This window comes from Drosophila miranda, chromosome XL (assembly GCF_003369915.1).
Source record: "Drosophila miranda strain MSH22 chromosome XL, D.miranda_PacBio2.1, whole genome shotgun sequence".
NCBI lineage: Eukaryota > Metazoa > Arthropoda > Insecta > Diptera > Drosophilidae > Drosophila > Drosophila miranda.
Window position 1 is genome coordinate 20,404,170 of NC_046673.1, and position 27,088 is coordinate 20,431,257.

At 44.2% G+C, this 27,088-nt stretch overlaps 2 protein-coding genes across 4 annotated transcripts in view; both read left to right on the plus strand.

Moving 5' to 3' along the window:
• LOC108163215 overlaps positions 1-22,799 on the plus strand; it is a 147,883-nt gene extending 125,084 nt beyond the window's left edge. For 2 of the 3 annotated variants that reach the window (XM_017298374.2, XM_033388627.1), the window contains exons 11-13: positions 16,224-16,306; positions 16,945-17,247; positions 18,499-22,799. In XM_017298374.2, coding sequence (XP_017153863.1) covers positions 16,224-16,306; positions 16,945-17,247; positions 18,499-19,315 — 1,203 coding nt within the window. In that variant the 3' untranslated portion in view covers positions 19,316-22,799. Of the gene's footprint in view, positions 1-13,291; positions 15,130-16,223; positions 16,307-16,944; positions 17,248-18,498 lie in introns of those variants that run through there. The other variant, XM_033388632.1, reaches the window with a different exon arrangement.
• A 507-nt stretch (positions 22,800-23,306) lies between these two features.
• On the plus strand, positions 23,307-24,575 carry LOC108152195. The gene is made up of 3 exons (XM_017281353.2): positions 23,307-23,904; positions 24,158-24,327; positions 24,390-24,575. Exons 1-3 carry the CDS (start codon positions 23,309-23,311, stop codon positions 24,464-24,466), a joined length of 843 nt encoding a protein of 280 aa, XP_017136842.1. The 5' UTR covers positions 23,307-23,308; the 3' UTR covers positions 24,467-24,575.
• Positions 24,576-27,088: the final 2,513 nt, after the last annotated feature.

Below are 27,088 nucleotides of genomic sequence, written 5' to 3' on the forward strand. Positions count from 1 at the left end.
AAATGATGAGAAACTCCGGTGTTAGTGAGTATCTCTATCTTCTCTACCCTCCCGACCTATGCTATACAGGTAACCTGACCGTATAGACCCTTGAATAACGTTAAACAGTTATCATCCCACCACTTCGATCATGCCTTTCTGAGGGCGGAGTACTGAATTTAGAACATATTAGGGTTGTACTTCAAAATCAATATCATTATATATATATATTTCAATAAATCCCTAATCATATAACTAAATTCTTGGGGGGGGGGTTTTCTTAACTTATAATTAAATCCATTTTTGTTGTGTCTCGATAGCTTAATATATTAGTAAGGAATTGCGAAGAAATATTAAGAAAAATAAAGATTTAAAAATGACCATCATATATGGGTAACAGATTCTAAAGGGGTGAGAGGTACCAATACATTATGGTTACGGATTTATAAAGGGAATATCAATAGAAAATTACATGTAACACGCAGGTTACTTCCCAGCTCAGTGCATATATGTACTTGTTCTTATTTACAAACTCACAGCGCTTTTGGTAGTCTAGTACCGCTTTTTCCATTCGTGATCGTTGAGCTCAATGATGACGTTGGTGCATAATTCTAAGGAAAGGAAAAGATATTTAATACGAGTATATGTGCACATGAGCGTACTAGAGTGTACTGCTTTGTAATCTCAAGGAAAATTAATGTTGCTCTCATACCCATTAGTTTCCAAAAACCATTATGTTGGCTGTGTTACATAACTAACTATAAAACTGTATACATCGTGTGACGAAAGAGAATGGTTTTTAGCCTGCTACATGAAATCTAGAGGAAAAAGGGCTTGTGTTACATCCACGAGTAACTATGGTCCTCTATTGCCGTGATCGAGAGACATGTCAGCCAGGCTGAGTAGGACTGCGCCTCCGGAAGAATCCAACAATAATGCAATCAATTCGAGTTCATTATTGGGTGTCGCTGGCGCAGCTAAATCACTTGAAGATGGGGTAAATTAACTCCTTAGCTGGGCTTCAGGTTGCCGATCAAATTTGACGTCGGTCTGCGGACTACACTCTCATTGGAGGCTCGATAAACGGGTGGCGTCAACGGCGCCAAAAATAAGGGTCCGGAGGCGCCTCTTGGTTTTCGCCGTGCATCCACACGGTTGTTGAGGCTTTCGACGGACAACGTCAAGCTGCAGGTTTCGCTGCTCGGTGCCTCCCGCGGGTTTACTACTTGTCTTATCAATCCACCGGCAACACTCCTCTCATAGACCACACCGTATATGCACTCCTATGCGACTGATGATCGCACGAGCGGTACCGTGGCTACGGGCCGCCGTCCTATAACACAAATTCATATATATATATTTTACCACGAACACTTTCCAAATTAATCACGGACATACCAGCTATGTTTTCTTTTCTTTACACTGCTTTCCTGGTTAATTACTCCTGATTCTGGGTCTTTATTGAACTCGGTTCACGAGGTATGGCGTAGTTGCCAGAACTGTTCGTTGGCTAAACATATATATATATATATTTATTTATTCCCGAGTATAGCACAAACACGTCCGCTTTAATCAATCGATTCTTTGTCAATACTCCAGCCCAACTTCTGCAAGTTCAGCCAAGCGGTACCGAACCAAAAGCTCGAAGATCGGATGATATTTGGGGAATTTTAACTGCATAATCGGATGATCTTAGGAACTTTAACTGCATAATCGGATGATGTTGGGAATTTAAACTGCATAATCGGATGATCTTTCGCCCATTTGAGCGAACTTTTGGGCAAGCTTTTAATCTATGCTCTCCCTACGCTACGCTACTCTCTTGGGTCAAGGTAAACGTGACGTCTTTCGCTTAAATGCGTGCGCTGCGCGCCGACTCTCTTTAGAAAGCTTTTCGGAAAGCTTGCAGCTTACGATCCACTTTCGGAGTTACTATGTCTCTGTACTTTTAAGCATTACCAAAAGAAAACTATGCTTATCCGTGATGTTCTACACTCGTTCCCTTAATCCGGCCCCTACACCACAGTTGAAGACGTAATTGTTCTCACAATGAGACTTAAACTGAAGAAGGCCATTTACTAAGGTTTAAGCTGAATATCTTTCAAGTGATAGACTCCTAAGTTTTTCTTATCTTCGCTAGCTAATTGGTAATACATTGTCCCCACTCGGCGAATAACCTTGGCTGATATAAACACAGGCGCCAGCTTAGCGCTGAACTTTTTTAAAGCGTTGCTCTGACAAAAATTCCGGGCATACACGGCGTCTCCGACTTTAAGTTGACGGACCCGGCTACGTAAGTTGTATGTCCTCGCATTCTGCTCGTGTGATTCAGCTACCTTTTGTTGGGCGGCTTGTCGACATACTTGTACTACATTTGGATATTCGACTCTGGTGTCATCCGATAGGAGATTTAGTCGTCTAAGTAGTTCATAATCCTTTCCGTTAAGAATCATATTCTGCCCAAAAGCAAGAAAATATGGCGAATACCCTGTGCTTCTATGGATATTGGCTCGTAACGCTGCACTAATTTCAGGTAACTTGTTGTCCCAATTAGTATGATCTTTGCCGACGTACGCTCTTATAGCCGCTAACACGGATCGGTTTAACCGTTCACTGGCATTGGCTTGCGGTGAATATATGGCAGTGCAGCGGTGAGTTACCCCGAATCTGGTAAGAAATGACTTGAAATTCCCAGAGACAAACTGCGAACCATTATCGGTAAGTATAGTCTCAGGGACCCCGAAAGTACTAAATAACATATTTTCTAGGAAGTCACACACTTTACTTGAGGTAAACTTTTTGAGCGGACATAAGAAATGAAATTTGGTGTTGTGATCTACAATTATTAAGATACCAATATTCCCTTGCTTGGAACGCGGATACGGGCCCAACAAATCTAGATAAAGCTTTTGAAAAGGTCTTTCTGAAATCATTGGCTTACCCATTGGTGGTCTTAGCACGACATTAGCACTTTTGGTCTGGCGACAAACGTCGCATTTTGATACATAGGCTCGTATTTGTGTAACCATTTTTGGCCAAAACAAGTACCTTTTCACCTTTTCAACGGTTTTCCCAATACCACTGTGGGAAGCATCTGGGGGGTCATGAGCCCTGGAAATTATATCGCTGGTAAGGCCTGATGGAATCCAAAGCTTCCAAGTTTGTTTATCTGCTATCTCGTCCCCTGAAGATGGTTCGGTTCTTTTATACACCAAATTATCGTCAATTTTCAAATCGGGTAACTTAAGTTGATTAAGCCTTATGTGTTCTATTAGATCCATGTATTCGTTCGATTTAAACTCTGTAGAAGTAAGGTCGACTATGGGTCCGTTGCCGTTCAGCTCTCTTACCTCGGGTTCATCTTGGCGTGACAACGCGTCGGCCACTACGTTTTCGGACCCTTTTCGATGTGATATTTGAAAATTAAATCCCTGTAATTTTATAGCCCAGCGGGCCAAGCGACCTGACAAATCTTTTTGCCTCATAAGCCATTGTAGGGACGCATGGTCCGTTATAACTTGGAAATCCTGTCCTTCTACGTAAGCTCTAAACTTCTTTATTCCTTTAATCACTGCCAAGCACTCGAGTTCAGTGACCGAATAGTTTCGTTGCGCCTTGGAAAGTTTCTCGGACATAAACGCTATAGGTAATTCTATCCCTTCCTCGTTTAATTGAGCTAGTACGCAGCCCAAACCAAAGGTGCTTGCGTCACATATTAACAAAAAGGGTTTCTTAAAATCGGGGGTGGCTAGGATTGGAGCAGATGTTAAGCAGGATTTGAGTTTATTGAAAGCTTCTTCAGCTGATGCGTTCCACTTAAGTGGTTGATGCTTTTTTAGTAGTTCCGTTAAGGGGTAGCTGACGGTGGCATAGTTATCGACAAAGCGTCTGTACCATCCAGCCAGTCCTAGAAATCTCCTTATCTGTTTCACCGTTTTTGGGATCGGGAACTCCATAATGGATTTTATTTTCCCCGGATCTGTCTTTAACTGACCATAACCTATTATGAACCCCAGATATTTAATCTCCCGTATACAAAAGTTTGACTTGGCTATATTAATCGTGAGATTTGCCTTACGCAAATGCATCGCTACCTCTTGTAACAGCACCAAGTGTGAATCAAAGTCATCTGAGAGCACCAGTAAATCGTCCAAATAGACAAAAACCCGATTCCTGAGGTGTGCAGGTATCACCTGATCCATAAGTCGGCACAACGTTTGAGCGGCATTAGTTAAGCCAAACGGCATTACCTTATACTGGTAAAGCGGCCTATTGGGAATGGTAAAAGCTGTATAGTGCCGAGATTTTTCTTCCAAAGGAATCTGCCAGTATGCGTGTTTCATGTCAAGTCCCGTTATGTATTTGGCTGGTGGTAATCTACTAAGAATGCCATCAATATGTGGTAAAGGGTAGGCATCTTTGCGAGTGTTCTTATTAATTTCTCGAGAATCTAAACATAATCGATTTTTCGTACCTTTCTTAACTAAAACGCAATTGCTACTCCAGGAGCTATTCGATTCCTCGATCACGTCTAATGCCAGCATTTTCTCCACTTCGTCAAACATTAACTTTTCCTTCGCGGGTGAAATCGGCCAATGGCGTTGTTTGACTGGTCTATCGGGTACCATTTCGATCGTGTGTTGGATAGCTTTCGTACGTCCTAATCCTTCCCTTTCAAACGAAGGAAACGAATGGATCACGGATTCTAGTCTAACCTTTTGGTCTTTGCTTAGATCGTGTACTGGCGGGGATTCCGAAGCCCTGGTTTCATTTCCTACGTCTAATTCTTGTACCACCGATCTATCCGTTAAAAGTCTTGCTACAAGACCGAATTCTATCCAGAAATCAATCCCTAAATACACATTTTGTTTCAAGGCGGGTATTATGAAAAATTCTATCTCCTTAGTATGATCGCGAAAAGTTATGGGAACTGTAATTTTCGCTACCACCTTACAAGATTCATTATTGGCCGTTCGAATATTTCCGGAGCATTTCTTTGCCTTGGCGTGTTGCGCGAACGACTTAGCGGCTTCACTTCCAAGACAGCTTATCGTCGCCCCCGAATCTAGCAAGGCCATGAAGTTTTGTTCTTCTATGCTTAGTTCTATAAATAATCTGTTATCGGAGCTCAAAAGGACCGACGAGACAAGTCTTTTTCGCACCTTCTTTACCTTGGTCCAGAATTGCCTTAATCGTATGGTCGAACGTTTTGGTTGATACTTTAATTCTAGCTTATCTGAACGGGAACTTTCACCATCTATATCTATCTCCTCCGTCTGGGTTTGTGCCTCTACAAGGGACCTATTAGATCGAATTTTTGGACAATCCGGGTTGGAGGTGTTTTCTTGGAAAGTTTGCTCTTTCATTCTGTCATCATTGCCGGATGCGTCAGAATGGTGTTGGATTGCGCATCCCGCTTGCGGTTTTCCGATGGGTTACATTTTTCGCACTTTGGCTTAAAAGTATTTTTCGCCCCGCAGCCATAACAGAAGACTCGGCGTTCTGCTACGCAATCTTCAAACCGATGACCTGTTTTGTCGCAATTCCAGCAAACAAACCGCTTGCGGCGTAGCTCGGAGATACTCTCTTCTTCGAGTTCTTCTTCCTCACTCTGAATTTCTGATACGTGAGGTCTAGTTACCCTGTTTCTCTGTAAAAAGTTGCCAGCATCTTTACAGAAGTGTTCATGCTTTTTAACTTCCTCCCTCAACTCACTTCTATTCTGTATTTTTAAATGCAAAAGCTCATATCGCAGAGCACTTTTCGCATTCCGCTTAAGAATATCGATCAGCTTGAGTTCGCTTATCTCGTGTGAAAGTCGTGCCACTAACTTCTCAATGTCTGACTGAAAATCTTCGAAGGATTCGTTGTCCTTCTGTTGACGTTTCCGTATCATTTCCCAAAGGTCAAAATCATCTTTCTGATCGTCGAATCTTTGCCTAAACGCTGTACAGAACGATGACCAGGAGTATTGGTGGTTTCTTCGATGAAAATCCCAGAACCAATCGCTGGCTTTACCTGTGAAAAGCAGATGCAGATTGTCGCAAAGTAACTGGTCATCATTCCCCAGAGTCTGTCCTGTAAGAGCACGAACGCGATATAGAAATTCTTCTACGTGCATTGCGTCTCGAGAACCATCAAATTTAAGACGCCAGCTTAGTAGGATATTTGCCGCTTTTGCCGGTGCTACATTTCCGGCTGTTTGACTACTCCTAGGAGTTCTTCCTTGGGAATCGCCTCTAACCATGTAACTATCATTGTCTACGTCTCGTCTAACATTACTGTGTGACTCGGAGGGACCTCCGTTACCCGTAGCAGCCGCTGCGGCTAAATTCATATTGGAAAACTGGGCCTGTATAGTTTGTTCGATGGAAGTTTTTATGAACGAACTAAGGTTTTCCATCATAGATTTCTCCTGATTTTGCATGACCGAATGGATGTAATTCGTAAGGTTTTCAGGTTGAGCGTTACTAAGTGACCTATTTCCGTTGCTACTAATCGACTGTCGACTCTCGGATAAATATTGATCTAAACTAGCTTGATACCTTGTTTGCATTCCTCGTTTAGGGGTTGCTCCTCGCCCTCGACCTCGGCTGTTTGTTCTCCCTTTTCTACGTAATAAGGTTGGATCTAGTTTTACCGTCCCATTGTCTTCGTTTCCCCGAACATTAGGTGGTATGGAGCCAGAGCTTAGGTGTAATTCTGCTGCTAGAGTATTATTTTCGTAACGCAGTCTACCAGGTTCGCATTCCGACTTGCACACTGGACAAGACTTTTCGCTTTTCAAATGTTCGCATACGCACGTATTATGAAATCGGTGGTGACAAGGCGTGGTAGCTATTAACTGATCTTGCCGCAAATTTCCCTGGCAAATAATGCAAAGCGAGTCTGGATTGATCAATGCCGAAGCTAAATTTTCATTACTTCGGTGGACCGCCATGATTTGTATGAATTTCTTAATAAAAAAAATAATAATGAAAATAAAATTATGAAACTAATATGCAAATATGAGTTAACGAATATGGAATTTACTTAATATGTTCGCCCTCTCCAGGCATGATCTAGGTGGTCTACCACTAACTGTACGTTTCGATTTGAATAGTTGAGTAATTAAGTTGTGTATGTTGGCCAGTTCTATTACCAGTTTTGAAGGTATAAGTCCGGATAATGGACAGTCTCTACTTATCATAAGTAGAAGATCGTGATTCCTAAAATCTGCGACTTTTTCCTAACCCAACTAGAATTTGATAAAGGAATCTCTACAGCCAAGCTCAAGATAATTTAATGAATATAACTTTGAGTCGGGGTATCCGTCTTTTGAATAACTCCCGCAGTTCCCTAAATCAACATCTTTAGCTATCTCGTTGGTGGAGTCCTATATCGTGATATCAGTATATTGTAACTACCTATATAAGCTAGTCCATCCGGAGGAAGAGACAACAGATTATACACAGGTCGACTTTACCAACCATGAAAAATAGTCGTAGGTTCCGTATGCAACAGCTGTCGTACTCCCACCCGAAGAGATCTATCAGTATAGTATTACCAGAGAATTATTGTTTTGGATGGAATATAGAGCTATGGTGGAGCCTAGCCCCAGAATGACATGCCATGGGTACTAAAGTTAAGTACCAACTTTACGAGAGATCATGTCCCTTCGGGCCCCACGTTGGGCGCCAATTATGTAGCGTGCAGGTGTGGGATAGCTGTCGTTTACCCATACTAGTATGAAGAGATTTCGTGTGCACCTCTAGCTATGCTCTGACTAAGCTCGCCGGATTGTCGGGGTTCGTTCTACTCTCTCCTATCACATACTGACACACACTCGCATAATGTTTTAGGTGCACATTTAAAAATAATAAAATAATAATAAAAAAAAAGAAGAACCAAACATAAAACTAACAACAGAATCCAGGTTTAACCGGAGCCAGGAATTGGTTATGGGACTAACAAGTTGGTTGTGGAAAGTGTGGACATACTTATCAATTACTCTACTCAAATGATGAGAAACTCCGGTGTTAGTGAGTATCTCTATCTTCTCTACCCTCCCGACCTATGCTATACAGGTAACCTGACCGTATAGACCCTTGAATAACGTTAAACAGTTATCATCCCACCACTTCGATCATGCCTTTCTGAGGGCGGAGTACTGAATTTAGAACATATTAGGGTTGTACTTCAAAATCAATATCATTATATATATATATTTCAATAAATCCCTAATCATATAACTAAATTCTTGGGGGGGGGTTTTCTTAACTTATAATTAAATCCATTTTTGTTGTGTCTCGATAGCTTAATATATTAGTAAGGAATTGCGAAGAAATATTAAGAAAAATAAAGATTTAAAAATGACCATCATATATGGGTAACAGATTCTAAAGGGGTGAGAGGTACCAATACATTATGGTTACGGATTTATAAAGGGAATATCAATAGAAAATTACATGTAACACGCAGGTTACTTCCCAGCTCAGTGCATATATGTACTTGTTCTTATTTACAAACTCACAGCGCTTTTGGTAGTCTAGTACCGCTTTTTCCATTCGTGATCGTTGAGCTCAATGATGACGTTGGTGCATAATTCTAAGGAAAGGAAAAGATATTTAATACGAGTATATGTGCACATGAGCGTACTAGAGTGTACTGCTTTGTAATCTCAAGGAAAATTAATGTTGCTCTCATACCCATTAGTTTCCAAAAACCATTATGTTGGCTGTGTTACATAACTAACTATAAAACTGTATACATCGTGTGACGAAAGAGAATGGTTTTTAGCCTGCTACATGAAATCTAGAGGAAAAAGGGCTTGTGTTACATCCACGAGTAACTATGGTCCTCTATTGCCGTGATCGAGAGACATGTCAGCCAGGCTGAGTAGGACTGCGCCTCCGGAAGAATCCAACAATAATGCAATCAATTCGAGTCCATTATTGGGTGTCGCTGGCGCAGCTAAATCACTTGAAGATGGGGTAAATTAACTCCTTAGCTGGGCTTCAGGTTGCCGATCAAATTTGACGTCGGTCTGTGGACTACACTCTCATTGGAGGCTCGATAAACGGGTGGCGTCAACGGCGCCAAAAATAAGGGTCCGGAGGCGCCTCTTGGTTTTCGCCGTGCATCCACACGGTTGTTGAGGCTTTCGACGGACAACGTCAAGCTGCAGGTTTCGCTGCTCGGTGCCTCCCGCGGGTTTACTACTTGTCTTATCAATCCACCGGCAACACTCCTCTCATAGACCACACCGTATATGCACTCCTATGCGACTGATGATCGCACGAGCGGTACCGTGGCTACGGGCCGCCGTCCTATAACACAAATTCATATATATATATTTTACCACGAACACTTTCCAAATTAATCACGGACATACCAGCTATGTTTTCTTTTCTTTACACTGCTTTCCTGGTTAATTACTCCTGATTCTGGGTCTTTATTGAACTCGGTTCACGAGGTATGGCGTAGTTGCCAGAACTGTTCGTTGGCTAAACATATATATATATATATTTATTTATTCCCGAGTATAGCACAAACACGTCCGCTTTAATCAATCGATTCTTTGTCAATACTCCAGCCCAACTTCTGCAAGTTCAGCCAAGCGGTACCGAACCAAAAGCTCGAAGATCGGATGATATTTGGGGAATTTTAACTGCATAATCGGATGATCTTAGGAACTTTAACTGCATAATCGGATGATGTTGGGAATTTAAACTGCATAATCGGATGATCTTTCGCCCATTTGAGCGAACTTTTGGGCAAGCTTTTAATCTATGCTCTCCCTACGCTACGCTACTCTCTTGGGTCAAGGTAAACGTGACGTCTTTCGCTTAAATGCGTGCGCTGCGCGCCGACTCTCTTTAGAAAGCTTTTCGGAAAGCTTGCAGCTTACGATCCACTTTCGGAGTTACTATGTCTCTGCACTTTTAAGCATTACCAAAAGAAAACTATGCTTATCCGTGATGTTCTACACTCGTTCCCTTAATCCGGCCCCTACACAAGATATTGGCCATAGAAAGAGGCAGACATGCCGTAAAATAAAAAAAAATATGAATTTCAATTTGAGTTTTGAACTGAAGCTGTAATGAATTTTAATACGAAGATGTTTGCCAGTGGCCGTGCCAGTGCCAGAGGCAGTGCTTTACGAGCAGCAATCAAAAATCGTAAAAATTTATTTCGATTTCCGTTCGCCCGGCAATTTCCATAGCTACGATTGACAATAATAATAAAATATGATTTGGCCATTAAAGGCAATCGAACGGAGAATATTTCACAAATGGTTGCCAATCAAACAATGGAGGGGCAGGCACCAAATGCAGATTTTTCGCTGGATGGATGTTGAGTGAATTTTGAGACGCAATGATAAAGAGATTTATGGAGAGACAAAGGGAGAGAGAAGGAGATGTGGGGGAATCTTACGATTGGTTTCTGATTAGAGGCAACTTGTTCGAAGTTAATTTAACAAATTGCCCCCGAGGACCTTTGGCAGTCGCCGGCTGCCACCGCCGGAAAGGTGAACTCAACTCCTCAACGAGCGAGCCCCGTCAAGCCCCGGCAAAACCCCAAAAATTCCAATTAAACAAATGCCAAACTTTTCCCACTGCCTCTCTTTCGCTCTCCCTTTGTCTGCCCGTACCTGTCCCTCTTCAGGCCCCGCACACCGCTCCACAAAAAGGCAAAAGTCAACCAAGCGCAAAGCCAAAAACTTTTACACACATCTATTATGAGTATATATGCAGATATGTACTTTGCGCATATCTGTATGGATGGATATGTTGGCAAACAAATTTTTGGAAAAATAATTCATCAACAAATTTATTTGATAAAGAGAAAATATCGGTGAATTCCCATTACAATTTGCAGCCGAAAAAATGAAAGCCTATTGAGCATGACGATTCATATGAAAATACGAGTACTCGTATCTGCTCGTAAATACTAGATGCTGAAAAAATGACATGTCAATCAACAAACCAAAATTTGTTTGGCCAATTAAAGTGTACCCAAGACAAACAGCCATCAACTCAATTAATTCCAACAATAATTGGCCCCAAGCGTCGGGTATTACGGAAAAACGAGCAAATACTCAAACGAAAAAAAACCCCCCCTATCCAAAATACTCGTATCTGAAAGAGAAACCACACACAGGAGAGATGGTGGAGAGAGGGGGGAGGATGGAGGAAGCGGCAGCATTAGAAGCAAAAATCTGTTTTGCGGTTGGTTTTTGCTTGTATTTCATATGCACATTGCCACACATACATATGTTTATAATTCCATCGAAATCATCGGTTGGATGGGGCAGCCAACATGGGTATAGTATATATCTCTATGATGTTTCACCCCTAGGAATGGCAAAAGCTTTCCCTATTTGGTCATTGGATATGGAGATGGTATATTCAATTAGACACTTGATAGGATTATCAAAATTGTTGATTTTCTAAGTAATATTTCAAAGTATTTTGTAAAGAACACTGCAAAAATATGTTTATTATAAAATATTTCATCATCAAAATTTTCTTCTATATACATATTTGAGCTACTTTTGAGTACATATATCTAGAAGTCCGTGCTTTAATCCAAGCTTAAATCGATTTTAAAAGCTTAAATCTTTTAAGGATATAATATATGATATTCCATACGATATTTCGGTTGGCATCTCTGAGGAAGTGTGTGCTTGGCCATTAGATGCCCGGACACGAGGCAATGGAATGTAGGCCAGAGAAAACAGGCCGCTAAACAGGCCCAACTAAACCCATTTAGAGGCATTGTGAGGAAAGTGGTATGTGAGAACCAGGCCGAGACCAGACAGAGGCAGAACAACTCTCTTGATGGCCGTCATCAGTATGCCCACAAGGCTCGACTTGTCACGTCGCTGTCTCCGGCTCTTTCTCCAACTCTTACCCTGCCTCTGCCTCGATTTCTGGTTGCTCTGTCGCTCTATCGCTCTGTCGGGAAAGAGATTTCCCGGGCTCGGTTTGCATCTATTTCCCAGTGTCTGCCTTTTTCTATGTGTGTGTGTGTGCAATGACAGAGGGTTTCAGTTACCAGCTGCAATCTGCAACAATGATATCTATTAATTATGGCAAAACTCTTACAAATTGAGTTTAATTTCATTTGAATTGGACTTTCATTTGCATATCACTCATACGACAAGTGTTGCAGTGGCAAAAATAAATTGCAAGTGGCAAATACTCCACACTGAGAGGAGTGAATATATGTATTTCTTCCTCTCAGCCAGACCCTCCTCAGCTCCCACCCACTCGTCATTCTGATTGAATCCTTTCACCGACTTAGCCTTGAGGCTTTGTGTCCGCTCGCATTCACTCGTTTGGCTCTGGTTCGGTTTGCCGTTGCGCTCAGACTCACATCAAGATAGATGTGGGTAAATGGAGATGGGAATGGGACTACGGAGATAGAGGAAGGATGATTAAATTATCGTTGACTTTTGTTGGAGTTGTGGGTGTATGGGGAGAAGCTGCAACAGCTGCAGGCACTCTCCAACCGAAGACAAACCGGAGGATGGCCCGCCTTCGGTCCCCGGTCTTCGATCCCAGTTCGAGGGGGCGAACCGATTCAAATGCCAAATCAGATTAGCTTCGAGGGTAAGTCGTTGCCATATTCTCGGCATTATATGGCAATATTCTTTTTACGATTCGATTATGATGATTATTGGTCGGAGTTGGCTTTATTCTACGGATTACTCCGACAAATGCAGGGGCGCTGCAATAGAGAAATTCAGGCTCTTAGAGTGGCTTAAAGTTGTCAATTGAGTCGATACGGAGCTTAAATTATTTCTGATATTTAGTTATTGCATATTTTTCTAAAATTTTAAGAGTGGGATATTGTGCATTAAAACTTTAAACTAAACTTTTTACCTTTGCTTGGGAGTATTTCTGTAAAATCCTCAAAACATTCAACAGTTTTTATTTCGGAGAATTCGGATTTCTTACATTTTTGTTGTTGGTCTTGTCGTTGTCGTTGTTGTGCTTTTAAGTAGCTGACAGAGTTGCCACCATCATTATGCATGCAGAATGCACTTTCGCCTATCCTCTAGCTCTTTCTCTCTCTCTCTCTCACACACACACACACATACACACCCACCTAAGACACTTGCATACGTAGATTCGTCTCGCTCTAGAGTTGCGCTAGAATTTCTCTTCTCTCCTTCACTCTTGGCTAAATCGGTGATAGATATTCTTTCTCTCTTTCTCTCTCTCTGTCTATATATCTTCCTCTTTCTCTCTCTCTCTCTCTCTTCCTCTCTATCTACCTTTCTCTCTCTTCTGTCTGTCTTCTCTTTCTTGTGCTTCATCCACAGGATGTGCCAGGCCTAAGCAATCGCATCTATCACATTGACTCCTTCATTCTGGACGCTCCCAAGAGCGCAATATTCGTGGGATTACAAAACGATTTCATGTGCAACTACGCCTACAATCTGGAAGAGCAATTGCCAGCCCACAGCGATGCCAATCAATCAATGAATGAGCCAAGGAATGCAGGAGGAGCTGCAGGCGGAAGCCCACAATCCGACTTTGATTCAAATAGCGATTCCAACACTCCCAAGATGGAGGAACAGGCGCAAACCTGCGATGTGTACGACTGCAGTTACGACGGCGACTACCAGTGCCGTGGCAGAGAGGCTGACAATTGTCTAGAGGATGAACAGGATCAGCATGAAGAGGATCAGGATGAGGATGAGGATGAGGATCAGGAGTACGACGATGGCATCGGCTTCAGCTGCGACAGCGACAGCCTCACCATGCCCGACGATGACGAGTTCGTGCTCGTCACGGGCGCTTGCCTGGCAACGACTGGCAACTCGAGTCCATCCGGCAGCAGCTCGATGCAGTGCAGCAGCGGCACGGCGAGTGGCACGGCCACCGCCAGTTCGATGGAGCTGGACATCATACTGCCGGACCTGACGCCTCCACCGCCGCCAGTGCTGGCCAAGCCCAAGTCGAGCACAAATCCCCTCAAATTCCTTCACAAAATCATCTAGAAACAAAAAAACACTGCAAATTATTCGCTCTTCTCCTTGTCCTCCTCACGTCCCCTGTTGCGGCCACCTGCTGAATTCTGTACAGTACGAGTATCTGTTTCTGTTTCGGATTCTGTATCTGGAACTGCATCTGAGAATCTGCATCATTCAAATCAGGCTGAAAAAGTCCAAAACAAATCCCTACCCTGAAATGAAACCACATTCGTCTGTCCCCCGTCCCCAGTTTTGCGACCCTCCTCGATTCGTGCTGAGTTCACCGCAAATCAAAATTCGGAATAAAATCTAACCACATTCCCCCTTTGATATTCTTGGGGTGGGCAAGGGCTTTGCGTATGTGCTAGGACAATTCCTGCTCATTATTTAAGCTTCTAATTACGACTAAAGAATAACTAGTTACGTTAGTACTAGCAATCCCCAAAAATCATGTTGTTTGGGAATTTTCAAGGCCACATTGCTTACCGATTACTACACTATTAAAGCAGAGTTCTGAAATAAATATATTTTACAAATACAAACAATATACGTATATGCATTTTAGATAAAAATGCATCGCAGATGATTGATTTCCGAGTTATAAATAAATAACAAGAAACAAAATATAATCATAAATATGTACTGGAACATTTGTAAGCGTATTTTGTACTGATTTCTTAATTTAGTTCTGACTGTAAACAGAATCTGAAAACAATTGAAATGCGTTTCATATTCCAACTGAATTCCCCATTGTTATCAATTCGAAAAGCTGAATTTAAGTGCAAAATCTAGTCACAGATGATTGAATTATAGATAACTGAATTAGTATTTAATACGAAAATATTTTTATACAATTGTTTTTAATCACATCCGAGAAAGTCCAGTGACAATTGCTGGTCCATGACCATAGTGGAATTAAATCGTAGGGATTATGAAATTTTAATATTCTGTTCACCTTTAAAATTCGTTCCATCAGACAATCGAGTATTCAAAACGAATCAAAGTGAATAGTTAACCGTTTTAGCCGAACAAATTGCTGCCAAAACCAATATTGCACTAAAGCTATACATATAAATGAAAGATATGAATATATATAAATGTATCAATAGATTGTAGATTGAAGTTGAAACCAATTACATTTGGGCCCTGGTCAAAATTATGCTGGAAACCAGAGACCCTTCCCGCGGTGGAGGGTTCAAGAGAGTGAATAAAGAGCTAACAATATTTATTCGATTCGATTTCCTTCGCGATTTCCATTAAAAAGTAATCCATTTTTCCCATTATTTTCGTTTGGCGCTGTCAAATGTTGGCTTGCCAGGTATTGACTGGCCGAATGAATGTCTGAATGAAGAAAATATTCTACAATAAACAGAGAAAAGCAAGAGAAACGGGAAAGCAGAAAGTAATTGGCAAAAAAAAGATGGAAGATCTGGGCAAAGGCAAGAAAGGTGCAGCAAATGTTTGCTTATATTTCATTATGAATGCAATTTGAGGTGGTTTAAGGTAGTGGCACAGGGTACTGCCGGTACCCATTGGGTGGGGGGGTGTGGGGGGGGGGGGGGTGGTTATCTTGGATCAGCGTTGTTCTGCCTGAACGGAGCTCGTCCTTCATTATGATGTATTTACGTATTAATGCCTCCTTTTATGCAGGCTATCAAGTGCTGCCGCTGCGCCGGCTACCAAGCCTCCCTCCCCGGTCCCTTGACCTTCCCTCCTGGCCAGATTTTTCCTCTCTGCTCCCTGCATTCCCCCCATCCTCCGGCTCTCACACACAATCGACATATTAATGACTGCAAAGGAGAGAAAGCGAACGACTCTGAGCGCACGCCGCAGAGAGAACTGCCGGCATCAGGTGGCAACTGGCTTAATTGCTCTGCAAGACCCCGCAGCAGTACCACCCACCTAGCCCGCCTCCAACTCCTTATAATCCACTATAGGCAGGCACCATGGGGGTGCTGCCAGGTGCCGGGTGTCGGGTAACCGGGTGCCGGTTCCAGAGGGCTTTAAGGGAAATTATGGTACGCGCACTGCAGATACACTCATTTCTTGAATCGGAGCTTTGACCAGGCAGCTGAAACCAGTCCTTGTCCTTGTCCTGGCCCCGGCCCTGGCCCCATCCATCGTCCTCGTCCCCATTACGGCCTCATCCCTTTGCCAAATTAATTAAAAATATTTATTGTTATGCTTATTATATTGGCTACCATTATTTCCCTCTCTTTCTCTCTCTCCCTCTCTCTCGTTTGGCTTCTGTATAATACCATTGGATCTTGCCCCTCAGGAACACATCCGGGAGTCGAAGGAGAGCAAACTGGACGAGATGGGTCGCAATTCAAAGGCGCGTTCGCGCGAGAACATATCAAGGTAAGGCATCAGCTGATTCTGGTTCCGATTCTGATTCCGATTCAGAATCCCATTCAGATTCATTAAAGCGCAAAGTGAGAAAGCAGTCTCTCCCCAGCCCACCAGCGCGTATACGCAATGTGCGCTAATGAGGCAGACGACAGCTGGTAATCACTTGACGATGAAGGGCCCATGATTGTTTGATAATAACCCAGATGTGATGGACTGCAGCTGTGACTGACTGATACGACAACGATATCCATTACTCTTAAATACAGACTAGGGCTAAAGGGAATGAAAATTTCATTGTGTTTGTCCGTTTAAAATATAGCAAATCGATGGGTATTATTTAGCTGTGTCTTTCAGTAAATATAACAGAAAATTGCCCCGCACTTTAACATTACTTAGCTTACTTAACATTTTATTAACATCAAAGGAGACCAAGTGCCTCTCTGTTACTTTAGGCGACTAGAAAATATGAAAAAGGGAGTCCCTCTTGGAGACTCGCAAAACTGTGAACTTTTGCCAAAGCCCTTTGTATAAAGGGCCCCCCCAACTTCACCAATAATTTTCGCAAATATTTGTACCCTTTAAGCAGCAAAAAGAACAGAAAAAGCAACAAAAACCATAATTTGTTTAATTTCTTCTCTTTCCATCAGGCAAAAGCATTCGCAGACCTCACTGCAAATACTGGATGATGTCTCGAACCGCTACTATCGAGAGGCAGTGCCCATATCGACACAGTCGAGCAAAGCCGATTTCAAGGAGAAGGAGCACAGCATTCTGCGACGCCACCCGGACATGACCCAAACGAGTCTATGCGGCATTGGGGTTGGGGTTGGCATTGGCGATGATGGTGAGTCGAGCTCGACCACAACGGCCACGCACACGCACGAGATGATGACAAAGGCGGCCATGTCGGCGGCACCAGTTAATGCCTGCGATATGGGCTGTCAAACGAGGTGAGTGCCTGGGACAGGGACGAAGGGGCACAGGACACGGGTGTCCTCGTACTCGTACTAATACTCCTGCTCGCATGCATTCAATGGAGGAGTCTGCCACGTTCCTGGTCATCATCAGCATATGTGTAGTCAAATAGATGCCAGCAAATTGCAAAGTCAACGCTGGGCAAACACTAAAAACAATGACAATGTCGAGCTCGAGCTCGATCTGGCTGTGGCTGGCTCCCTGGCTCTGGCTTTGGCTTTGGCTCTGGCTCTGGCTCCCACTCTATTTGAGGCCAGGGGTTGCCAATCGGATTAGGAATGGGAAAGAATCGAAATACACCAGAGTCAGAGTCCGGGCACAGGATAGCGCTCGACCGAGCAGACGCCTGTCTCTTGTACAACACAAATCGATGCAAATATTTGTATTTGCATGCGTCTTTATTGGATATGGAGACAGGTTCTCGTTCTCCCCGGGAAGAAGGGGGTCACGCTCTAGAACGTAGTGGAATGGAATGGTGTGGCGAGGGGGGAGGGGGAAAACCGACACAGTCACATGTAAGCGGAGTGAATGACAATCGGAACAGAGTGACACAATGCCGACGTGCCCCGCGATGAAGATGATGCATGGCACTGGCGCTGGACAGAGATACTCGTATCGTATCACAGAGTGAAATGTTCGCTCTGCCAGGAATCGCAGTTTGGGAACTGTCACAGAAATAAATCTATTGTATTTGATGGAAATTGATCCCTGAAACGTACAGCGCGTATAAAAGGAATGAAGTGCTTACTGGATATCGGTGACAGTGTCTCATTTCTTTTCAGTTAGTCAGGGAATCCTGACAGGGATATGTATTTAATTTAATATTTAATAACCAGATCGGTATATCTTTTGGCAGCCATTGGAAAAATTAAGGTACTTTTATCTCTTGAAGAGCAGGCGGATAAATAGCTGATCTATTTGAGGATATTATTTATTATTCCTTAACAGTGCCACCTTTCTCAGTTTGGGGTCATAGGTCAGATCTAGCGCGTGGCTCCATGCTTGCTATATCGGAGCGTGTCTGGAACGTGTTTGCAGACCATATGCCCTGCCTCCCTACCTCCCTCCCTCCCACACAGATGTCGGACTCACTTCCTTTGATTGACACACGTCCATAGGCGTTTACCTATTCCCTACCATCCCCGAACAGTCCGCAATTCCCTTTCGTTTCGTGGCACGCAAATATTAAACTGTTTTACTCTATCTCTCTTATCCGTTCTCCACAGGGAATCACTGTTCGTCAACAGCCCCGGAATCGGACCCGGGGCGGGTTCTGGTGTTGGCTTTGGTGTTGGAGGCGGCGGCGGCGGCGGCGGCGGCGGGGGCATCGGCATTGCCACGCTAATGAGACAAAAGTCCAGCTCGTCCTCGCTGGGTGGTGGCAGCGTTGCGGGCGGTATGATGCCGCCGCCTCCACCACGGTTTTTCTCCACTTTCGGCTACGAGCCGGCGCCCCACGGCCAAGGATCACCCTCGCTGCCGCAGTCCACTCCGCCACCGCCGGTGGTGGGGACACTGACACGACGCAGCATGCAGCATCAGCAACAGCAGCAGCAACAGCAGCAGATGCAGCAGCAAATGCATCCCGAGTCGCTTGAGCTGGAGGAGCGACATAGCGGCCGTTCGCATTACGGCGGTCTTATGGTGACCTCAACAGCCAAGCAGCCACAGGAGATCTGTCACCACCACCACCAGCACCAGCAGCAACAACAACATCATCCACAACTCCAGCAGCAACAGCAACATCAACAGCAACATCAACAGCAGCAGCAACAGCGCATGCATCATGCACATCCTGCCCATCAGCATCCACCAAGCATTGCAGCGCGAATCCCAGCCATGGGCCTTCAGAAGGGACATGGGCAGGGCCAGGGCCAGGGCCAGGGACTGGGACATGGCCAGGGAATGGGTCTGGGGCCGGGTCAGACAACGATCCTGCCCGGCAAGCAACAGCAGCAGCAGCAGCAAAAGAACGAGGAGTCCAAAGTATTCATCGACATACGGAATTCAGCGCCAGACGTGATTATCATGACGTCCCATTGACATTTAAGGATTGCCCGCCAATCAACAAGAACAACACCAGCAGTAAAAGAGACTGCAACAGCAACAGCAACTGCAACAACGACCAAGAGGAACCACGGGGAGGGGAGCAGCAAGTGGACATTGGCCAACATATTAACCGCAGCGACGCTGATGACACAACACGGACATGAAGGCGGCAACTCGCAATCAGCCGGGGGCAGGTCCTGGTCCTGTGCCTCCTCCTCTTTCAGCACCACCTCCTGCACACATCCTGTTTGCATGCTGTGGCACTTTATTTTTCCGTTCATTTTCTCGTCTCTCTGTCTTTAAAGTCAGGTGAATGGGTTCTTTAAGTCAGTTTTTGGATGGATGCTCCAGGACTGCATCAAAATTTTAATTCAATTTGGAACTGGTGTGGTTATAAACTGGAGCCACGTGAAATTTGTATTATTAAGAAATGTAATTTATTTTTTTTTTATGTGGAAAGGACATCGGTCATGGTCACAAGAATTGTTTCGTCAATGGTTTGGAATCGGTATAAGAATTAGTTGCGAATAAGTTAAGAGAAGTATCTTGATAGGTTATTGGTTACTAGTCGATTGTATAATGGTTTTTAATCTGATATTAATCTAAGACCTTAGTTTCACCTTTAATTGGATTTTCAACGGTTCAGAATCGGAATAATATAAGTTCGAATTAGTGAAACCCATCCATAATCAGCTACAACTTGGCTGCACCCGGCTCAGAATCGGTGTAATAATTTTTGAATCGGTTTAAACAACAGGGTTGAAAAATGTCACGCCTTCGGGGATTCCGAATTAATCAGGATCCTTCACTGAATTGTTCTAAAACTGAGTTACGAATTGAATAGTCATTTAAAATCTGTACAGGCTTAGGGCACAACTGAACAAGCAAGCCACAAATGTCAATGGCCCCAATGAGAAGAAGAAGGGAAAGGGAAAGCGAAAGGGAAAGGACAGTGCAGGCAGCGCGGTGATTGCGAGCTAGCTGGACGACAAATGGAAGATGTGTTAGTCCGTTGGGCAGGCCCAGCCCCTTTGCAATTGAATTTCCGGCTAGAGCTGTTCTCGTTGTTGCCGGCGGACCGCAATCGAAGGCAACATGGCTGGACATGGTCCGGCCTAGGCAGAAGACGGACGGAAGCTTTCTGTGGAAAACAATGAGGATGCATCCTCAGCACAGAGCTAGGTGGGTGATGAGTGGGCGAATGAATGACGCTGAATGGCACTGGGAAGAGAGCAGACACTAAACAGACAACGTGGCGTATGAGCAACATGTCCCGGAATATTGTTATCGGACTCCGCCTCTGCACCGTTTGCGACATGTCCGTGGACCTGGTCCTGGGTCCCTCCGCCTTTTGCAACTCCGCCAGGAACAGAACAGAAACTTCTTCATTTACATGCATTACGTACGTGGTCCATTTCCACGAGGAGGATGTCGCGACCAGAGAGTCCATCCATCACAGGCACGTGCTCTCTCAGTCGGTGTCTCTGTCTCTGTTTCTGCCAGTGTCTCGGTCTCGGTCTCGGTCTCGGTCTGGTTATGGTTCTGCCACCGGTCCTCGTTCTGGTGCTGGTCCTTGTCCCTTTCCCGGTCCTCAGGCTCGGACTCGGACTGTGACTGCAACTCCTGACATGAGCAGCGAAGCAATTTGCGTGAAGATAGTTTTTTAAGTGATTTTGAAGCGTCCCCTTCGCTTTCTCTCTCCCTCGCTTTTAGTTTACCCCATGTCCCTTGCCACTCTAAATGATTTTATGAAATTAATTTGTGTCCTCTGCTGCAAAGAGTACATCAAAAGCCAACCACATTTGTGGTTGCAGAATGGAGGTTGGGGTCGGGACTGGAGTCACTTTTAAGGCAGCCATGCAGCAATCTCTTACCTCATCTGGCATCCAAATCCTTTTCAATTAGATAAATTAGCCGACCACAGATTTGTCCACTTGATGTGTGTCCCGGAGAATTTTCTTTTTCCTCCCCCGTGCCCCCCGTGCCCGCCATGCCACCTGTGCTGGTTGTGTCAATTCCGGGGACATGTCGGGGGGCCCTCGAATCTGTCATTCCACAATTAGCATGTTCCCCGTAAATAGGTTGACGGTGGGGCTGGTGTTGGGGACTTAGGGCAGTGGGGTCTAAGTGCGGGATGAGCCCCATGGGTTGAGCGGTTTCGATGGTGTAAATATTGTCACAGCTGTGCGGATGGGAGGATGCATAGGGCCAAAAACAAAGAGGGGATGGGGATGGCGGGAGTTGGGAGCTGGGAGTTGGGCAAAAAATAAAGATGACAATGACAATGAGTGGGCGGGGACCTGGGAGGTGGGAAATCCATTTGATTGATTGAATTTAAAGAGCAGCGACAGCTACGTGCCATGTCGAGGAGGTGGAACAGCGACGGATGGCTCATGATGATGATGAGGATGCTGATGCTGGATGCTGGATGCTGGATGGTGATTGTGATGACGGTGCCGATGGTGCAGCGTTGCAATTTCCTTTCTCTTTGCGAAAGTTCAAATCATTAGATTGATTAAAGCACACCAGGGAATGAGTGGGAAGAGGAGAGGTGAAACTGTCTTAGACCGGACCTTTATCAACCTGAGCAGGGAACCAGCTAAAAGCCACTGCAAAATTCATTCATGAAAATGCCAAAAAAGTCTCGGAAAACTTTGCCCAATGACCAGCCCAAAAATGTTTCTTCATCTTTTGTGTGGTGTCAGAAAGAAACCAACTTTTACCATCAGAGTCATTCATTAGCCATAATTTGGGGCCAAAGACGTCATAGGTTTTCCCTGTTGCTCCGATACATATACACACATACAACTGAAGAATAACGTAGTTCATTGTGTCATATCTTTTTTTGTTAAGCTTTTTATATGTAATTGTTAAATGATTTTTGTATTTGTTTTGTTATAACCCTGAGAACCATTGAACTCCTTTTCTAGCTACAATTTAAGAACGGAATCTAGCGATTTTACTAAAGAAATGTTGAAAATAAGAGAAGCAAAAAACAACCAAAAAAAAAAAAAAAAAAAATGGAAAAAAAAAGGGAAAAGGAAAAGTGAAAAAAACTATTTGTACTATAAGTCAGCATTGCGTAGATTAAGTAAATGTATGATATTTTTTTTTTTTTATAAATAAATATATACACATAAATACTAAAAGTATCAAAGGAAAAACTACAGAGAACAAAAGAGGAATATTGCAAACTTGTATGGTTTTTTTTTTTGTCTGGTTTTATTTAAACGACTGCAGAATTGTAATTGTAAATTGTCGAGCGACAAAAAAAGTTATACACATAAGAACATTAAAATAAATAGTAAAAGAAAAACAAAACAAGAGCGAAATGGAAGAGCGTACATACATAGATTAAAACGGATATGGTGGATATGTGTGTGCGTGACTACAAGTACGAGTATCTATGTGTTTGAGTGTGTAAAATATATCGAAATGCGATCGAATAAAATTTCATCTGTGGATATGTGAACAATGGCGTTGTGATTATATAATACTATCTCTTTGGGAGGGAGGGGTAGTTTTGAGTCCGCCTGAGAGTGTGCCTCCTCTGGCCAGCGGCTGGGGCAGATCTGCCCAGCCCGAGAGTATGCAATGCATTCGAGAGCAAAGCTCAGAGAAGCGGAAGCGTTGCGCTTGTTCGACTGACCCAATTAGGTGGGAAACACAGCCCAATTTGGTCGACAGGCCCGAAGGCGTCACAATCGAAGCTCGAATCGAATTCACATTATTCTTGATTTGGAGCCGGTCTTCCTCGGCGCTGACAGATATCTCTGCGGCTCTGGGGCTCTGCGGAGAGACACTCGCTGCAAAATGCAAATTTGTAGCACGCATCGCATCGCTCTTTGTTGGCCATAAATTTATGCACTCGGCTGATACGCTGATTTGTGGCAGCGGCAGCGGCAGCCCGTGTGAATAGCCTCCGATCGGATCCGTTCATATAAAAGTAAACCGGGCACCGATGTGGGACAGCAGTCAACACCCAACATGGCATCAGGTCAGATCCATCCCCCGCGGACCCATTTGCTGCCTCCCGTGCTGCTGCTCCTCTTCCTGGGCGCAGCCCTAAGCCAGAGAGCACCGGTCCGGGTCCCGCCTTTGCAGCTGCAAACGCCCAACTTTGATGGCGAGAGCTTCGAGCGGTTCGAGGATGCCGCCAACAACAACGGCAACGAGAGCGGCGAAATGAGGGGACGGATAAAGCAGCTGCTGGGAGAACAGCTGGCCAACGCCTTTGCCCCATTGGCCACGACACCCTTCTCACAGCTTAGCCAGCGCAGACCGGGCATTGTGGCACCTACCTCGGGGGCACAGGCCAGGGCTCAGTTTTCATCCGACGACTCGGATTCCGGCGAGGCAGAAGAGTCCCAGGAGGCGGATGAAAGCTCCTCCAGTGAAGAAGAGCCGGATTCGGGGCCAGTTGGGGCACCACCTCCGCTGCAGCCGCAGCCCCAGCCGCAACCTCAGCCAGAGGCAGAGGCAGAGGAAGAGGAAGAGCAGGATAACGATGGGGGCGTAGAGGACTACAATCCGTGGCGTGATAATTTCTACGACCTCAACGAAGATGGCAGTTACATCTTTGGGTGAGACCAATAGAGATGGGGGTGCTCTTAAGACGCTTGAATTTGTATCCATGAATCGCTGGTGAAACACGAAACACCCAAAGTTTCTCCAAATTTGATTAATGGATGCCCACATGGAAACCACAAATCATCCATACACAAGGACCAACCCAATCTTAAGATTCCTTCAGTTTGTTTAATTGATAATCAATTAATTGTGGATGCAGCCCACGATTTTTCCTCTAGTATAATGATAATCGCTTTGTCGCCTCAGGTACTCCCTGCCACACGGCGTCCGTCGCTGGGAGCGCGGATTCTACTCGGAGGAGCAGCATAGCCGAGTGGTTGAGGGCTTCTACGTGCAGCCGCGCCTCCTGGGCCATGACACGCGCTACGAGCTGCGCTGCTATCGGTCCGACATAAATGGCTATCAGCCCCTGCCAGGTGAGTGAAATTGGCTACCAAAATGGTTTAATGTTGGGACTAATGCTGGACCCACATTTCAGTGGAGTACCTGAGGCGGGCGCCGAGCGTCCGTCGCGACGAGCAGCCCAAGGTTGATTGCTTCAAGAATCATCGATAGCCATCGATGGCCGAAAAGTGATAACAATCGATTGGCACACACGTTGATCGTGCTGGAAATAAATACAATATTTTTTTGTGCACGTATGTAAATAAAACAAGATTTTAACTTAAAAGAGTTGATCTGCATCTAGAACGATGGATGCTGGATTTGGATTTTTTCCCTTTACTCATTTGGTATGTTCGCTTAAGAGAGTTTTCGGTGCTCACACCATCCATCCCTAGGTACAGTCATTACTTCCTTGATGGCGCTGTTTCTTTCTACTGCTCCTTCCTGTCGTTCGCTCTTTCGCACATTTGCTGCTTGTTCTGTCTCTCTTTTGTCGTGTTCTGAGCTCTGTTTCAAGTTTAATTCAAATGGCATTTCAAAATACTTTTTATTTGTTTTTATTGTCTTTTATTTTGCTCTCCGTCCACCTCCACATCCACCTCCACCTCGGCCATCTACGAGTATGTACCTTCCCACCTTCTACTCTTTCTCTCTCTTTTGGCAGCAAACGAGATTTGTGGCAATGTGTGTGTGTGTGTGTTCGTTTGTTTGTTTGTTTGTGTGGCTTTTGTGGCGTCCCTGGCGTGGTGCGGTATTCCCACAGTTTTCAATTTTTGGCGATTTGTTGCGGCACTTAACGGTTGTTTGTTAGCTGTCATTGTTGTTGCTGATGAAGCGCCTTTTGCCTCTATCTCCTCTCTTTTCCTGTGTTTCAGTATTTCTTCAATACCCAGTAATCACAGGGTACCCAGGGCATACACCCTGTGGCATACAACATTTTTGAATAATTTATTTCTTTTGTTCAGAATTAAGAAACAATTCTCTGTTGTTTCCCAACGAAATTCGTCTTGGAAATCATATTTTCTTCTGATTTGGATAGTGTTTCAAGTAGAGGGTATCTATTAGTCGCTTTTGTCATACTTGTTTTTGGGGTTTTGTTGTTCTTGTTCTTGTTTTTGTTGATTTCGCGAATCTCCCAAGACGGACGTGAAATTTCGGGCAAATTGTTTGGGCCGAACCAGCAAAAGGGGTTGCCCACAATCCACATCCGTTTGTCCCAAGTCCACGTCCTTCCATCCCGCATCCGCTAAAACTTATTTGGCTCTTGCTTAAATACGAATTTGCCTAAATCAACAAAGAGCAAAGAAACGAAATAAGGTTGGAGAATCTGCGAATCAGAGACAAAGCAGGGAGCTGTGGAGAGGCAAAAGTTCTCATTTGGCGCGTCTTCTTTGCATTCGCAAAGTAAAAAGATACAAAATTTCATTGTAGTACATCATATTGTCTCGTCTATTTGCATATCTTGCGCGTGGCTTTATAGCCCAAAACTTGAGACATATGTATGTATATGTATATACAAATGTACGAGTATACATATAGATATATATGAGTATGTAGCTACTAAATAGTCGAGTGGGAGGAGAGCTCAGAAAACAGGTTCATTTGGCTCACGTTTTTGAACTTTTAGCGATTGATCGCTGTTGATGTTGCTGTTGCTGGCACGAGAGAAATACACTAGACTGCAAGGTTTGGTACTTAAATGTTCAAATTTTCAATAAGATTGAGGAAAATGATCTCTTTACCTTTACCTCTTTCTTGAATTCTAGTATAAAGTGAGCATTTGTTTTTTTACGCTACCCATTTACACCTACCAATACATATTGAAATGCATCTTTTCTCTGAGTGTAGGTTAGAAAATTTCGAATATTTACCATGCATATATCTGCTAATGTATCAGATACCCCGTCGTAGAGTTCCTTCACCGACTTAAAATATCATAAACCACGGCTATAAATTGCCACTCGGACTCTGTTGACTGCTTGTTCGTGGCATTAGCCCCTGCCCCATTTGAAGTTTCGTTGTGCCACATTCCGGCTGAGATTTGAACTATTCCCGAGACACATAGTCTCGTACTCTTGTACTCTCGAACTCGTGCTACTCGTAGTTCTGGCTGTCGACTGAGTAATGTGCAAATTTTCCGCAGAGACAGCAGAAAGTGCTGTTCGGCCAGTTGAAAATCATGAAGTAATCAACTTAAAGTGAAACTTTTCAACAAACTTTGAGAGCCGCAGAGCCACAGAACGGACAAAGATGCGCAGATACACAGCTACACAGACGCACAGATACTGTCAGATACAGAGATACATGGGCGCAGATACAAACTTGCCTATAATTGAGCAATTTACACCACAACAAGATGGATGCGGGATGAAGGGATGAAGGGATGGAGGGATGAAGTGCCAGGCAGGGTCCGTCCGAATGGCGGATCTAGTAGAAAAGTTTGCCTCGAGCCATCAAACAGTGCTGGAATGTGATAAAAATGCTGAGATTATGTAACCGAAATACTTTTAAATCGAAATCGAGCAATATAAATTCATGGCTTAGACACTTGAAAATACCAGCGATGGGTGGGCCATGGGCCCACGAATGAGGACTGTGGTCTGTTCCCAGTTCGGTTTTGGGGCTTGGGTTGTTTGGCTATTGGGGAAATGGGAAATGAAATATTGTGAACACACGCAGAGAGACCCAGGGCACACACACACACACACACACACAGATAAAGAGAGAGAGAGAACGAGCAGGGGAGACACAGACACAATTGGGAGCGAGAGCTGAGTTTGCCATTTTTTGGTT